Source organism: Rhinichthys klamathensis, unplaced genomic scaffold (assembly GCF_029890125.1).
Source record: "Rhinichthys klamathensis goyatoka isolate OS25496 unplaced genomic scaffold, OSU_Roscu_1.1 h1tg000280l_1, whole genome shotgun sequence".
In the NCBI taxonomy this organism is placed as follows: domain Eukaryota; kingdom Metazoa; phylum Chordata; class Actinopteri; order Cypriniformes; family Leuciscidae; genus Rhinichthys; species Rhinichthys klamathensis.
In genome coordinates this window covers 754,935-772,051 of record NW_026606799.1, presented here as the reverse complement: position 1 = coordinate 772,051, position 17,117 = coordinate 754,935, and the positions used below count along the sequence as shown (strand labels likewise).

At 37.3% G+C, this 17,117-nt stretch overlaps 1 protein-coding gene across 1 annotated transcript; it reads right to left on the bottom strand.

The window, feature by feature from the left end:
• Positions 1–554: 554 nt before the first annotated feature.
• On the bottom strand, positions 555–16,656 carry adss2 (adenylosuccinate synthase 2). Its single transcript, XM_056268998.1, has 13 exons — positions 16,339–16,656; positions 11,601–11,703; positions 10,625–10,693; positions 10,487–10,537; positions 9,013–9,079; positions 6,949–7,056; positions 6,681–6,762; positions 6,471–6,597; positions 5,988–6,142; positions 4,347–4,471; positions 4,152–4,249; positions 3,926–4,075; positions 555–975 (listed from the first exon to the last, which is right to left on the bottom strand). Exons 1-13 carry the CDS (start codon positions 16,525–16,527, stop codon positions 923–925), a joined length of 1,377 nt encoding a protein of 458 aa, XP_056124973.1. The 5' UTR covers positions 16,528–16,656; the 3' UTR covers positions 555–922.
• Between the last annotated feature and the right edge of the window lie 461 nt (positions 16,657–17,117).

The window sequence follows — 17,117 nt, the reverse complement described above, 5'->3', positions numbered from 1 at the left end:
CTAGCGACCATAGAAGAAGTTTAATCATCAGTGCGTTTTACTGGCTAAACAGAATTGTACGTCCTGAGGTGGCGTCTGAATGCACCTAAATGTCTATAATTTGACCATCCATAATAAAAGGCATCAGTATCCCGATATCTCAGTACTGATCATTAAAGTGGCTTTAATATGCTTGTGTCATAAAGTTGTACAGTTGAACAATAAACATCTGAGGACTGTGCAAACGTTTACATACATTCAATGGAATCAAGAGCCTAGCCTGTATAATAGTATGCTTAAACTCTTGCATGTTTCTGTATCTTGAGGCACATTATAATTATATTGTTTGTTATTATATACTAATTTTTGGAGCAAATTAAAACAGATTCAAATTCGAAAACGTCTCAATAAAACATTTCACTTCTACTGCTACTACAAATTTCGGAATTGTGAAATCACATGAGTCACAAAGATTCACTTTTATGCATCTGGTAAAGAAACATTTAAACTGTCTTTTAAAAACTGTACGTTCAAATGAAGTTGACTAGAACAAGTCAATCATACAGTTCGGACAAAATGTGGTAATACACATCGCATAACCATTTTTGTATGATAAAAGAAGCAAAAACATTAAATATGTTTAAGTACTTGTTTTACCTGTGTGAAAAATGTATATATAACAACTTCTGATGCCTGACTGTTTGAAGTAGTAGCACATGTACAGCGTATGAACTTAAGATGGAGATACTGAGCTTACGAGAGCTCGAAATACCAGAGGAGAACAGATGAGAAACAGTTACATGATGCCAAGATCTTGCATGATACCAAAATATAGGGAAATATTCGATTTAAACGGGCTGTAAGGCAACTTCCCGTCTCCGGCACCGAGTCCCCGAGTCCAGAGCATAATCCAGCCAGTGCTACATGCAGGCCAAGCAGCCTCTTAAAAGAGCTGGATCATTGATTCCCTTGACTTCCCAACACCAATCCACTTCACTGAAGAAAACATGGAGGAAGTCATATGGATTACTGCAGTAAAACAACCGCATTGCATTGTACACATTCATACTTTACAGTACTTTTAAATGATAACACTGTGCTAAAAATGGGAAAAATGTTCCTTTCCTTTTTTGAAAAGTTTCACACACAGACAACAAAGCTGTCAAAAGGGTCCCCGTTCACACGGATTGCAAAAACTTCTAAAACGCTGTATTATGCAAGCCAGGCCATTTTGTTGTTTTGGTTGTCAAGTACTCACACATACCTATAGACTGAACGCGTAATACGCATGCGCGTGACGTCATCGTTTTCACAAATTCACGTTTTTGTAGTTTACACGAACACGATAACGGTATAGTTTTCAAAAACATGCACTTTGAAACACATTTTCAGAAGTTTGCCTTTTCAGGCCCCACGTATAATGGCCAAAAAGCACACAAAAAAAGTCGTTTATAGTGGAAAACTGTCGTGTAAACTTTTCTAGAACCCTTTTTTTTAATACTTCGGTGACTTTTTCAAAATTCTTCACACAGAGAGCATAACAGCAGTCTATGTGAGCTAAACTGTAGATTATTTATCATTGCTTTGGCACAAAATGCTTTTAATGACCACATCTTTCAAATGACATGAATTGTTTTACAATTACATTGAACCATCAGCAAAACTACAGTCCAATTTTCACGTTTACATTCTCTTTTCAAAACAGTTAAACTAAAGATCAAAACCTAACATAATACAAAACTGAATAAGACAAAAATGTGCAACATTTCTATAGTAAAACCATCCTAAAATATAGTATATTCCAAATTTGCATCAGTGATCATTATTATTTTTATTTTTTATATCTGTTTTATTGATCAATCTGTTTTGTATAAGCACTATATATAATGGTGACTTGACTGGTTGATAGTGTTTTAGGGCGTTTTCACACCTGTAGATCATTTACTTTGTTCCGAAACAAGGATTAAAATTGTTACAATTTCTTCTTGGTTCGGTTTGCTTTCACAAGGCAACATGGACCAAAAATTAGTTAATACGAGTCAAGTACGAGTAAACTCTCCTCTCATTGGTCAGCTTTGACCCACTTATGTTCCAGGATTCGGCTCATAGCGGTCATCAGTCAGGATGGATAGACGACAGTTGACTGTGGCTTTCTTTTTAGCTGTCATTATATTACTTTATCATTTTTAGCAAGAATCAAGGCTTCATCTGTATTTGTATGTGTTTTGGACAGTTGTTCTGAAATATGTTCGCCGACCAAATTTCAATAAGGCATTTCACATCGTCTTTGCTCCAGGTTAACCCACGATTCATTTTGAGAGGCATTAGAAAAACAAACATTGCTGCTTTTCATGCAACATATATCCCATCATGTATTGTGATACGGCCTGGTTCGTTTAGCCAGGGAAAACCCATAGACAGTATAAGAAGTGGACAGAGCCATCTCATTGGAACTCAGTTGAGACAGTTGAAGCCCATTTTTAGCGATTTTTGAGCACTTCCGTTCCTGACGCGCAGACTCAAACCGACTCAAACTAAGCTTGATGACGTGAGCAACCTGTCTGACAGACGCAAATCTTCTAGTAGCTGTGCGTGAAAATTGCCAACGTTAACCTTGCAGAGACGGGGAACTTGAGCAAAGAGTTCTTTGGCGTGAGTGAGCAGGAGTAAGTATTCCGTTGCTTTTATGGACTCATTATCTATGGGCTTCTCCCTTGACGGGACGTCCCCCCGATTGCCTGCGAGCTTCTCCTCCTGTCTGTACGGTAATTTCTGTACAGCGCGACAGAGAGTCGAGTGGTTATGACGCAATCGTTAGCCTATTTTTACAAAATCTGTTTCTACGGGGCCATAATGTAACATAGAAGGTAATGGAGCCCTTTATACATTGTCGTGTTTCTTTAGAAATAAATAATGGACAAATGGAGTCTTTAAACGCCTCAGATGTAAAGTTATTCGCTGTCAAAGTGACGCCAAAATGAATGGGAGTCAATGGAAATGCTAACGCAAGTGAAGTTCTGCTACAACATGGCGGCACCCGGCCGGCTTCAACTTCCGGTCGATGGATTACCCCCTTGGGAATACCCAGACAACTTCCGGCAAATTTAGATTTGCTCTGAAAGTTAGTCTGGCTAAGAGCTCATTCAAACCCATTTCCAATCCGTCGAAATCGAGGGACCAATCAGAAACTATGGGGCGGGCTTTACACGATGACGACAGCGCTGGGATTTTGAAGCAGATTTTGTAGCCTACATTACAAAGATGGATGCCGCCGTCGAACATCACTCGTTCGAATCAGCTATCGCGTCTGTTTTAAGCGATTTGAACGTTTCCTTTTTGTTAAAAACCGACCAAAGAACAACACTTGGAGATGTTTCTCCGCCGCTCTGCATACGTCATCTCCTTCATCACTCTGATTGGTTTTAGGTCTATCCGCGACGTCCGTTGGTGACGCCCCTCTGGAAATGATTTGTCTATGACGCTTTGCCAGACCATAACTCAGTTACAACTGAGAAGAGAATGGTCTGGTTTTAACCAGGCTATGGTTCGTTGGTCCTTTGGGTCGGATTGCTTTCTCACCACAAGTGAACCGCTCCAGAGTTCGTTTGCAATAATGCTGAGACCGAGCGCGATTGCTATGTTCAAATATGCCTAAACGAACCGAAAAACGCATCATGTTCCGAAACAAATGCTCCGAATGAGCCAGGTGTGAAAACCCCCTTAGATCAGTGAGTGTGTTCGTTGGGTGACAATCTTTGCTAGAGTTATGGAAAAATTACTTGATTTGAGACACTGTATATCAAGTGTTTTAGAAGTTTTAGTGCATTTTGAATGTGAAATTAACTGCAGTGCCAAGCTGAAGGTTGGTAAGGAGAATGTGTGAAGAGTTTAAAAAAAAGTGACTCATGTACTGAGAAATGTGTCCTAGCGATGGTAAAAGTCTTACCAGGCACACCCAACTGATCTTCGATGTAGCAGACGTATTTTTTTGCATTTTCTGGAAGCTCATCAAAGGTCCGGACAGCAGACGTGTCTGTATTCCAGCCTGGCAGAGTCTCATACTGCACTTCAACCTTCTGTAGCACTTCTTGGTTTGCTGGGGAAAATGTATGATATTTAACTACACTAGATTTGATCAAATCTATATGTGATGTGAAAAATGTGCTGCTTACCTGGGAAATGTGGGATGGTTTCACCATCTAATTTGTATGCCACACAAACTTTGATCTCAGGAAGCATATCTAAGATGTCTAGTTTGGTGAGAGCTATGCTAGAAGGGCACATGGAGAGATGCATATAAGAAAACTATATTTTATAGAACACAAATAAAAAAAAAAAAACCAAAGGAGACATCACTGAACACTCACGCTGTGAAGCCATTAATCATGTGGGCATATTTGATAAGCACCAGATCCAGCCAACCACATCTCCTTTTGCGACCTGTGGTCACGCCCACTTCCTTGCCTCTCGTCTGCAAGAGCTCTCCAGTTTCCTACGAACAAGTACAGTATGACTAAAGTGCAACATTTAATTATTTTGTGTATTTCTCTGTACAGATATCTGAAAATGTATAATAAAGAAGTTAAACGGTCAAGCTTTTTATAGGTTCCATTAGTTAACGCTAGTTATTGCATTAACTAATATTAACTAACAATGAGCAATACATTTTTTTTTTTACAGTATTTATTATCTTTGTTAGCATTAATTAATAACAATACAACTGTTCATTGTTAGTTCGTGTTAGCTTAGGTCCATTAAATAATGTTAAAAGATAAAATTTGATTTTAATAATGTATTAGTAAATGTTGAAATTAAAAATAACTGAGATTAAGTAAATGTTATAGAAGTTTTCTTTCAATGTTAGTTTATGTTAACTAATGTAAACAAATGGAACCTTATTTTAAGCTGTTACCCATTTTAATAATTTTGTCATTTCAATTTCAGATTTTGTTTTTAGGGTGACCCTGTAACATTCTTTTCAGTGACTACAGAAGAAAAATGTATTTAAAGTCCTATTTATTAATGTGCACTGTCTCTGCTAAATACACAAAAAGCTATATGCAAAAATAATAAAAATGTTAAAATGCTAAATTGATCTACTGTATTGACAGAATTATTTGACAGTTTGAATTATGAAGTCTACAAAACTGTTCACCCCACCCTTAAACCTAACCATACCACCAGTCATGTCCCTAACCTCACCCATAATCCACCACAATGGCAGCTAAAGTGATTTGCAATGCAAAATAAATACATTGTACCCAACAGTTAATTTTTTGCAATGTAAGTGCATAGTAAAGACACATAATATAAAGTCGTATATTTAATTAGAGAGAAAAAGTAACTAAAAACAAGACCATTTAGACTTTTCCATGTCTATCCCATGGCTTTATGATTTTATTCATTTCCATTGTAGAATCTTAATATTTCTGGGTTGTCCATGACCTTGTGAACCCTGCTATTATTTATAAGCACATATTAAGTCATTGTAATGAAATGTAATAAGGAACAGGATATCATAAATGTCAGTCACACTTTAGTTTGGGGAACACATTCATTATTAACTACGGCTTTTGCCCTAAATGAACTCCTTATTTACTGCTTAATAGTTAGTAAGTTAGTTGTTGTAGGGGTTAAGTTTAGGTATGAAGTAGGTACAAAAGAAGTAGAATATGGTCATGCAGAATAATGCATTAATATGTGCTTTATAAGTACTAATAAACAGTCAATACGCAAGCTAATAAGCAACTAATTAATGGCGAGAATTGGTCCCCAAACTAAAGTGTTACCTAAATTTCTCATACATAATATATTCATTGTCATGTAGCGTTATAGATTACTGACTGCTGTTCCTCCGGACTCATTATTCCTGTTTAAAACTTTAAAACAAGAATCGTGCTCGAGTAAAGTCAGAAAAACACTCATAACACTTGAATGCAAGGGGATATGAACAGTAGTGAGAGCTCATTAAGTATCCGAACACTGCCAGAAATGAAAGAGCTGCTTACGTTGCTCTGTTCAGTAGGGAAAGCCCCAATCCCAACTCTCGTGGTGTAGGCTTTGACTACTCCATAGACTTCACCCACGTTCTGGGGTGGCATGCCCAGACCCGTACACACCCCTCCCACAGTGCAGTTTGAGGAAGTCACGAAAGGATATGTCCCTAAAAAAAAGAGCATCACATCAATGCTGTGTGTCAGTGAAATGGGTAACACTTTATTTCGATGGTCCACTTTAGACATTCTACTAACTATAAGTAACTGTACAACTACATGTCATACATTAGGATAAAAACATTAGGAACTATAATAAAAAATGTTTGACATGGTGAAGAATAAATATAAGCAAAGTTAAATGTATTATAATAAATTATTAAAATAATATAAAATAAAATACAAGGAGTGAATCTTACAACAGGGAATCAGCTGGTTAGCAAATTGCATAATCTTACGTTACACATGGCTGTGTGTTTCGGTGTATCCATTACTCACCAAAGTCAATGTCCAGCAAGGCAGCATTGGCACCTTCCACCAGGATCTTTTTTGGAGGTCCATGTAGCGCCTCATACATGAAGAAGACTCCATCTCTCACCATGTGCTTTATCCTATCTACATATGTCTGGAAAAAAAAGTCAATGTCAGAAAGAGTGCCATAACCGATATGGAACTGGTGTGAACTGGTATGACATCTAAGCTTCTCACCTTGAGTTTCGCAAGTTCCCCATCCACATCGATCTCCAGTGAAGGGTACATAGACTTATACTGCGAGGCCAAATTTTTAAATCTGTGAAAAGAGACATGAGACCGCTCAGTTTACACTGTGATAGGCTAGTAGCGTGGTTTCTGGTATGGATTAAGAACTGGATTAAGTGTTTTTACAGTGGGTGAGGTTTAACACCATCTATGGAATGTGACATGAATGGGTAAAATAGTTGAGTTAAGTTCAGTTGACAGGTGAGCACACCCTTACCTCTCTGAGAAATCCTTAAAGTCAGCCAGAAGGTCACATATCCTCAGGCCACTGCGAGCTGCTTTTGCTGAATACACGGGGCCGATTCCCTTCTTAGTTGTTCCCAAACTAGATGGTGAAACAAAAACAAGGTGAGACTCATGAGTGATATTCATGTGCATTAGATAGATAAGACTCTCTTTCCATGTTGGGTGTATGCGAATGCTTTAAAACAGGGGTCTGCGACCTTTTCAGGGACCCCTAAGTAGATTGAGACACAGAGCAGGGACACTCTGTTACATTCAGGGTTTCTGCAGGTTTTATGAAGGTAAATTTAAGACATTTTAAGACCAAAAAAAAAAAAAATGAAGGGATAAATTGAAGGGAACACAATACGTCAATATGTTCTCTAAGTATAAGTGTCTAGGGAGAAACACAATGAGGTGTATTAGCAACACTTCAGAGTTTGAAAATACGACTTCCATCAGATATCGATTTCTTTTTAATTCATTTTACAAAAAAAAAAGTCTTAAATCAAGACATTTACTTGAAATGCAAAATGACTAATATGCTAAATAAAATATGAAGTCTTGTTTTCTGTGAAACTGATCAAAATGAAATGAAGTTTAATTAATGTTAATGTTAAATTGAGATTAAAACAAGAACAAATATCTGCCAGTGGGCTGAGAAAAAAAATCAACTTAATTCAAATTCATTCGTTTTCAACACAATGAAAGATATTTGTTCTTGTTTTAAGCATGACTTAATTTTGTTCAACTTTAAGACTTTTTCATTTGCATCTCAAGTAAATGCATTTTGATTTAAAACATTTTGACGTTAAAATATTTATACTGGAAAACAGGAAAAGATGACATTTCTGCAATGCATGCAGCATTTAATGCCATAAATTTATGAATTTAAGACTTTCTGCTCTGATTTAAGATCTTTACTTTGTGTAAGGGCAAATTAAGACTTTTTAGGACCCACAGAAACACTGATATTTATAAAAGTGAGTATATTTTATTTACATACATTACAATTCAAATATTCGGGGTAGAAATGTATATTCTTATTCAACAAGAATGCATTAAATTGATTAAAAAAAGTGACAGTTTTCTAAATCAATTTTTTTTTTTTTTTTTTTACAAATTTCTATTTCAAATAAATGTTCTTTTGAACTTTCTATTTATCAAATAATCCTAAAAAAAAAAAACAATCACGGTTTCCAGAAAAATATTAAGCACAAATTTTACAACTTTAATATATTAATGATAAAGTTTTCAACATTGATAATAAGAAGAAATGTTTCTTGAGCAGAAAATCAGCATATTAGGGTGATTTATGAAGCATCATGTGACACTGAAAACAGGAGTAATGATGCTGAAAATCCAGCTTTGCCATCACAGGAATACCTTACTAATCTCATAAAATTTCACAATATTACTGTTTTTACTTTATTTTTATTTCAAAAGGTAACAGTTTTTCTAAAGGGTTCTCTTCATGTTAACAAATTGAATGTAAGAATAAGAGAATATTTTCTTCTTATGATTCTTGCATTAGAAGACACTGAGTGAATTATTATTGATGTACATAATCATTTACACTACATTTTAATTTAAGTCTACATGTTTTAATGTAAGAGGGACTATGAAATATTCAGCTTCTTTACTTAGCTTTGATTGAAGTTAACTTGTGTTTGTCAGGGAAAATCCACATTAACTAATCACATTGATTTAAATTTAGCCAAAATTATATTTAATATTAAATATTAGATGGTATTAAGATTGAAAAATATTTTCTTTTAACTTTGCAAGACATAATTATTTATAACTATATATCATTTATTTCACATAAAAAAAAACCTCTAAGATAGGAACGTGCCTGTATTATCCAAGTCTAGAACATCTCATTTGTCCATTATAAAACAAATGCAAAAATACAGATAAACCAGTCAGCAACTAAGATCAACCAGAGAAGTTAGAAAAGCCTCTACTACATCTCAAAGCAGTTTTTCTTTTGTTATGAACTCTTGTCATAACATGTTGCTAGCGTGTTGTATGCGTGTGCATAAAGCAGGGTTTTTACTTTTTGCCAGCTTGCTGTTGCCTCTCCTGTTCCTGGACTCCATCCACAGCTTGATGGAAATCAAACACTAGAGGCAGGAGAGTGTATAAATTACAGTGAGACAGAGCACTACTGTGCTGGAACTCATCTCTCGGAGCTCTGAACCCAACATGCCAAAGCAGGTCACCATAACAACACTTGTGTTGACTACAATGGATCCCAGTGTCCTTTCATTATAACGGCTCCTGCTGAGAGTCTTGAATTACAACAATACACTAAAGGCATAATAATTCAAACACCATTAATTTCACTGGATATGCTATTCTATTAAGTTGTAAAGGACTCTTTGATTATGTGACATTTGAGAGCGGTATCTGCCCACTTCAAATCCCAAAAACTAAAAACAAAATAACAAACATTAGAAAAAGCAGGACACAAAAATGTATTGAAGAATCAAATACAATTTCAACGCATTAATTCGAGAATTTTAGATAGCTAGCTAGATTTGCAGTTCCTGAAGGAAATGCCAGTGTTTGCAGGGCATCAAAAGAACGGTGTTAAAGATTTGGGTTTAGCTTTAGGCTTTCATTACATCTTTTTTTTTCCCCCAGAAATATTGCACAGTGCAAAGTGTGTTATAAATGGTTTGTATATGTAAAGAAGACAAATATTATGACAATCTCATGGACATCAGTTACACTTTGAATGTGGAGATAAATGGTGGCTTTCAAAATGTAATCTTAAATTTCTTGATCAAGTACAACGTTTTTGTTGTTGTAAAAAAAATGTCAAAATCCAAAACCCCCAATGTACTTCATGTCCATAAACGCATTCATTTGGCTTACATACACTACCATTCAGATTGATATTTTCTATTCATCAAAGTACACTCTCAGAAGAAAAGGTACAAAAGATGTCACTGAGGCACATTTGAAATAGAAAACCGTTATTTTAAATTGCAATCAATTTCACAATATTACAGTTTTCACTGTATTTTGAGCAAATAAAGGCAGCCAATGAACATAAGTATGGAGCCCCTAAAGGAACATGGTGGTGGGGCGGGGGAAATGAGATGGGAGCATAATAAGTCAATGCTTTTGTGTTTTCTCGCAAATGTTAGCGTTTCCCAGAGAAAAGCAAAAGATTTTGTGAGGGGACCCAAAGTTTCTTGGGGGAATGCAAGAGCATTGTCATTTTTTCCCCTCCCATCTCACCATGTCCCTTTAGGGGCTTTGTACACAAGAGAATTCTTTCAAAAAACAAACTTTTGAATGGTAGTGCAAGTGTATTCAGCACATATTTAAAAATAACTATGAATACAAAATAATCAAATCATATTTTGACCAAAGTGCATGATCACATTATTTAGTAATAATGACACTGTAATCAAATCAAATTGTTTACAACCCTACAAAGCCACATTTTGCCTGTAGCTCTGAATGTAATTCAGGGATCTGATAGTGTTTATAATATATCATGAGAGCCATCAGCCTACCGATGTGTGCACGATCAGAGATGATGAGCCTTTTCTCCCAGCCTTCCAGACCTGCGGGCAAAATCACTGTTAGACTCCTGTCAGTACTCACTGAAACTCAAATATAAAGCACAAGGGCACAAACAGATAAGCACAAACCTTTTCCTTTCCGCAAATTCTTCTCAGCCTCCTCGAATAGGCCAGGCAGGTGAATGACTACACCATTACCTGTAATCAAATGACCAGCTGTCAGTCACACGGTCCAATATCAGGGCTTTCACACTACACTTAACCCTGAGTTAACAGCATCTTTACCCTGGGAAAAAGGCCAATTTTAACCCCGGAGTGTTAAATAATGTGGTGCAAGAACGTTACAGTGAGTTGTTAAGCAACAGACAACTTACCTCATTAATATTCACGCACAGAAACTTGTTTCTTGTGTCATGCTGTGTTCAGTTTCAGTGGCAAAACTTCCACAGATGGACATGCAATTATTGTCCAATGAACATTATTAACTTTGTATATATGCAAATAAGAACATTTACCCTTACAAAGGTGGAACAGTTTACCTGTCTCCTGGCTGTGTCGAATTAGTGTTTTAAAAAATGAACGTTCAGCCTTTAGCCACTACAATTGTTACCTAATTCAATTATTGTTGTAATGTTGCTCTCTTGGTTTTGTTATTACACTGTATAATATAGAAAATTTATGTAATAAAACATTAGCAGGCTTTAAAATTGTACAGTGTGAAATCTTAAAACCTGGAACAAGAGGTAAGGAATACTGGTAAGAAATATTAAACCTGTACGAGCTGAGTATGCTTGCATTAAGTGGTAAAGTGCTTTGTACTAGGAACATCAAGCATTTCCTATAGATCATACTAATATACAGCGCTGACATATGAATCAGAAGGCCAGAACACAATGGTGGCCATTAGCAAAATTGGATCTTTGCAAATAAACTGCATTGAATGCACTCAGCTATATTAGTCTGGATAAGCTGGCCAGCATCCAGACACTCTAACAGGAGAGGGTGGCATCCTCAAAGTAGGGACCACCAATACAGATCTGTATGCTGTACTGGTTGCATACAAGCCACACTACACAAAAAGAGGGGGGTAATTTAACATACTCACCAATGAAGGCAGTGACCTTAGGGTTGATAATCCCGCTGGGTAGAAGGTGGAAATCATATTCCACTGAATCAACCACAACCGTGTGTCCTGCATTGTTGCCCCCCTACAGGAGAGAAGAACACAAAGACTGTTCAATCCTTGAGAAACAATGATACAAATTTGGGATAGTTCACCCCTAAAATTTAAGTTCTGTAATCAAACCCTCATGTCATTCCAGGACACAATCATGACTTTATTTCTTCTGTAGAACATAAAATATATTTTAAGAAATGCCTCAATGTTTTGTCCATACAATGGAAATCAATGCACTTCAATATTTTTTTTGGTACCTCAAAGTTATTTTGTACCACAAAAGAAAGCAAGCTTTTGGTTGAACTATCCATAGCTAACATCAAGCATTCCTATGGTATGGTACAGACATGCTTAGACAAGCAGTTGTGAATGGAAAATTTCAGCATGTAAACACTGATTTTGGTTGTCAGGTGTGGATTTAATGTGAGAATAGCTCTACTGCTCCATTAGACAACATACAAGAAGGAATTAAGACACACATTCCAGTTCTGCGGAGTTTCAATGGTTTCATTTGAATGGTCATTACTAGATTCCGTCCTTGTTGAACTTGACACATGACTAAAGAGCAGGGAAACCATAGATTACAAAGCAACCTTGGAACGCCAACTGCTGTTACCATCCTTAAGAATCATCAAGAGTCCTCACATGTGTCGGTTTTCAACATGGCGTCAATCAGCTCTGACCTCATGCCAAGTCTGAGGGAGTACCCACAAAGTGTGCTCAATAAATCAGTCTTTAATCCAGCAAGGAACAGTGCAGAGCTATTTCCGGGCAGGTCTCGTTTGACCAGTTTAGTAGTGCATGTGTGTGGATGCCTCTCCTTTTTTAGATCCATTTACGATGTTCTCATACCCATGGTGACCAAAAGCGTTGCTTGCTTTAACATTACTATTATGGACTCCTATTACAAGTTTGCTTTTAAATCAAAGGGCCCAGCCTGGGAGATTTAAGCACAGATTGAACCGATACATCATATTGTTATTAGCAGCATGCTGACACTTTATGTAAGGAATGTGGTGTTTCTGTAAGCAAAATACTCACAGCATAGTACTAAAGGATTAATCTGTTCTATATTGTAAAAAGTGTAATAAACAGGTTTAACAGTTATTTAGGCAATTAGAGTGAACAAACATTCGCAATCCATTTTGTTTTCATAATTTCCAAGTGGAATATAATTTAATGAGGAAAGAACATGTAGGCCGGGATTTGACTCCATTGGGAAGAGAATGAATTGTGAAAACTGATCCCTATACAGTTTGGTAACCTCAGCAAATATATTTTTATTTTTTTCTTTGGAATATTCTGCACAATAAACCAGTGCACATTGTATAAAGATAATAAATAGGATCAATTCTGATTTCAGGTTGACTTTAAAGCAAATTTGTATCCACACAACACCGTATTATAAGATGTGGCTCCAAGGGAAAATACTTACAGTATAGTTTCTCTTTCAGAGAAAACTCAGAGTCAGTAACATGGAAAATTACTTTCATATGATGTTTGTCACATTTGCTCTCATGACTGTCTTTTAGGCTGTTGGATGACATCCAGTGTTCCATTCCAAACCTAGCAGACTAAAAGTGGCTAGAATGAGTGATCTGCTCCAATGTCTGTTTAAAGAGGAACAAGGGGTTGAGTAAGTAATACAGGGATTACTAGCAGAGTTATCACTTTATCACCCACAATGACACAGTGCACCAGGCGTTCCATCAGCATTAAAAATGCAGTTGAAAAAGTACAGAACCAAAAACTAGGCTAGTTTGATTGAATATTGTTTTGTATGTTGACTCTGGTGAGATTATAATGTTGCGTTCTATCTGGCTTGGTTTGTTTTGTGTGGGAGTATACAGAGAGTATTGTATGATTACATTTTTATCAGCCGATTCATTTCTGGTAGTTCAAACAAGAAAAATCAGCAAGAGACTAGAGTATGTAAAAAAAAAAAGTATTTAGGGCCTAATTGATTAACACTAGGTTTAAATCGGCAGCATAATTATCAGCAGGCAGCATACTTGGACTCACTGATAAAAACAGCTGCACATTACACAGTTAACATGCTTGACCACCACAACACTCACTGCAGTCAAGAGATCTCCACAGAGACTGAATTATCGAGCAGACCCCAAGGATTCAGACATGCCTGTGATTTATGTTTAAAATAATTTAAGACTCTGAAGTTAAAACAATAAGTGGCTGATATATTGTCTGAAACAAATTGTGTCAATTACAGAGTCAATACAGCAAATCTTATCGATATATATCTTATCTGTCAGAGCAAGAGAGGTCCGTTCATTCTCATCAGACTTGGTCTTACAGTGGCTGATCAAGAAAGAAATGTGATACCAAAAGTGTAGCTTGACTAAAGGATATTCATAAACACTTCTATAGACAGTTATAGGCCTAGCTCACAAAGATTTCAGTACATTCCTGTATAACAGGCTGGGCTAAAGATAGCGGCTGGTTGCGGCATCATAGATCTGTAATTAATTATACTGTAAAAGTTATGAAAGACAAGCCCACATGCCCGGAAAACCATAAATAAGAGAGCCACAAAAAACAACTTGATTTGTTAGTTTTTCCCAATATTGTACTTCTAAAACAGATTTAACCACACAAATTAGGCTTACATGAAAAGAGTTTAATCTGCAAATAAACTGGATATCACAAAAAGAGGTACAGCATGCAATGGCTGTTCAGACTGCTTCATATTTGATCCTCTAGTTTCTGGACCGACATACCAAATTGGTGTGACACGGAACAGCACGATGGCCTTTCTTCCATTGCATCTGCCCGTAAGGAAAACCAGTCATACTGCTGAGTGCAGTGTTTTTATAAAAAGACGAACACTATCTGATTTCTGTTCCATTCGTTTGCACAGCACACACATGACGGTTTGCATGGTGCGCCATAGAGTGTCTTATTTAAATGCAGTCACAACCTTGGCAGAATACTAACTTCTTAGGAGAGAATCCTTGCAATGTGAGCCTGTTATCAATTCCAAGCATAGCGACAGGGGCGGGGCGGGGTGGGGCGGGGCAGGGGGGGGCACAAATTGCCACAACAATTTGTAAAGCGGCCTGCTACCAAAGTGCAGTTGTGTGCTCTCAAGCATAACACAACACAACCACTGGGGCAAGCATACCACAACAATTTGCCCAGTTGTCCCTAAAAGTGCTTTCTTCACAAATCTAAATTTTTTAAATCAACTAGTGTACGTAAATTTAAAAAAAAAAAATCAAATCAAATAAAAGAACAGATGTATACGTGAGTGTGTGTGTGTGTATATCTGGTTAAGTGAGAGCACAGCAGTGTCCAAATTTCATAAGGCTATTATAGTGACACCTGTTTCTTTCTGACGTGCAATGGGAGATGTGTTGACACATTATGGAGCAATATGCTATGTAAACTTTACTTTATTACCTGAACCAACTGCTTAACAATAGATATTTTTAATTGATGGAACAACCATTTTAAAATTCTATCACCATGTTTTTTATGACCATGGAAACCTTGTATTAAGAGGTCACTGATTCTTGAGTAGTGAGAAGTTGAGGTATATTGAGTTATATGGGTCAACAACACCATCAGATGGCCAAAAACAACTGTCAAGTGTTTTTACAAACTAAAAGTACAGTGATAAAAGCAAAGGTCTACTGTTACATTTTTTACCTCTTCCCTCTCTAAACACAAATAAATGTTTCCTTCATATGTGTATAATATGCCATTAATATTTCTGTTTAATGTAGGCTATATGAAGTAGGCTATTGACTTCTGAGAACAGGTGGTTTTACAGGTGGTTGTTTGATGTTATATTTTGTATATAAACCCAATTTAATTGTTACTTTTAAACACAAATCTATTCTAATGATTGAAAGTAGGCTATAGCTAAATGTTGCTAAAGGCAGGTAAAGTTGTAGAACATCATGTCTGAAGAATTAGTGAGCTGCAGGAATCTGTAAACATTTATAACACGAGACAACGGCAGAAAATCAAATAGCTGGAGGTTAATGTTGAGTAACCATTACTTTAATTATTAACAATTACAACACCATGGTTTCACTGTAATACGCATAAATACCACACATTCGAACGTCATAGACTTCAAAGGAGTCCTGCGCTCATGTGAACAACAGAGTCTGTGTTTACATCTGTACAGAACACCCCGGATAATCCAATATGTAGCCTACTAAATAACATCTATTAAGATTTCAGGCCTCCAATGGGCAGACAGCGCTTCGATATCACATACCGGTAATTCAGTCAAGGTGACATTAGCAAACACCCTACATAGTGCACTGCTAGCGTAGCTAAAACAGTACGCAGGAAGCGCTGCATTTTATTTGACGCCGCTCGCGTGCAGACAGACAGCGTAGTCGATAACAATGGAAGCGCGCTGTAATTTCTATTTCCGCTATAATAAAACAGCAGCTAACTGCTTCCCAAGAATTGGCCAGCAAACAAGTCCTATAATCACATGCTATACGAACACTCACAGCACTGAACATTCATTTCCCTACTACACAGGCTGCTCACTGATGCCATGAATATTTCCGTACAAGCTTGTTGATGATGTAAGTTACACAGCGCATCACAACTACACAACCCACCGGAGATATATTCGCATATTCAGAGTGAGTAAGTTACTGAGTAGTGCTCATAAACTAACCTGACATCTGCAGACCATGTCAGCGTCCTGAGCCAGCAGGTCCACCACCTTTCCTTTCCCTTCATCGCCCCACTGCGCTCCGAGCACCACGGTCACTCTGTTGCCCACACTTGGGCTCGTCACCCGGCTCGTACTATCCTCGCCGTGGGATCCTCCGTCCTGTGACTGTGCATTCCCGCTGTCTGACATGACTGTATCCCCTCTGCTCTCCCTGCAGCTCCGCAATGCTCCTCCGACACACGAACAGTCGCGCACCTGAGTGAGACACCGAGGGCGGAGCACCGCTTGCGTACCAGCGTCTCCACGAAGTGGTTCTCTCACTGCAGAGCAAAATGACGTCCAGTCCCCCCTCTCTGGACGTTCACGATCTAATCTAGCTCCACCTCTATGGATCTAATGGGTGGAGGGATATAGTTATGGGCACTTGCTCTGGGGCCTGTTTTAGAAAGGAGGTTATTAAGTGAAAACTCTGAGTATGTTAACCCTGAAATGAGGCAAACGCCCTTAATTATGCAGAACTTTAAGCCTTAAAATAATTTAAACGGATGTTTACAGTTGTAAAAAAAAATTCTGCTGTAAAGTTGGGCATTTTAACATGGGGGAGATACAGATTTGACTCACTTTTGCACCCAGCCTCAAGCGGCCAGTCGATGAATTGCAGTTTAATTAACTTCCGTATTGGTTTCACGAGAGAGACGGGGAGGTTGCCGCTTGGTCAATACACAAGTATAATTCTTAATCATTGTTATATTATCAGGTTAAAACTGACAGAAAGGTAA

Coding starts and splice junctions, on each gene's coding strand:
- adss2 (XM_056268998.1), bottom strand. CDS start 16,527: ATGTCAGACAGCGGGAATGCACAGTCACAGGACGGAGGATCCCACGGC. Junction 10,538..10,624: donor GAATTTGCGGAAAGGAAAAG/GTTTGTGCTTAT, acceptor TTTTGCCCGCAG/GTCTGGAAGGCTGGGAGAAA. Junction 976..3,925: donor AGATCAGTTGGGTGTGCCTG/GTAAGACTTTTA, acceptor TGTTTTCTTCAG/TGAAGTGGATTGGTGTTGGG.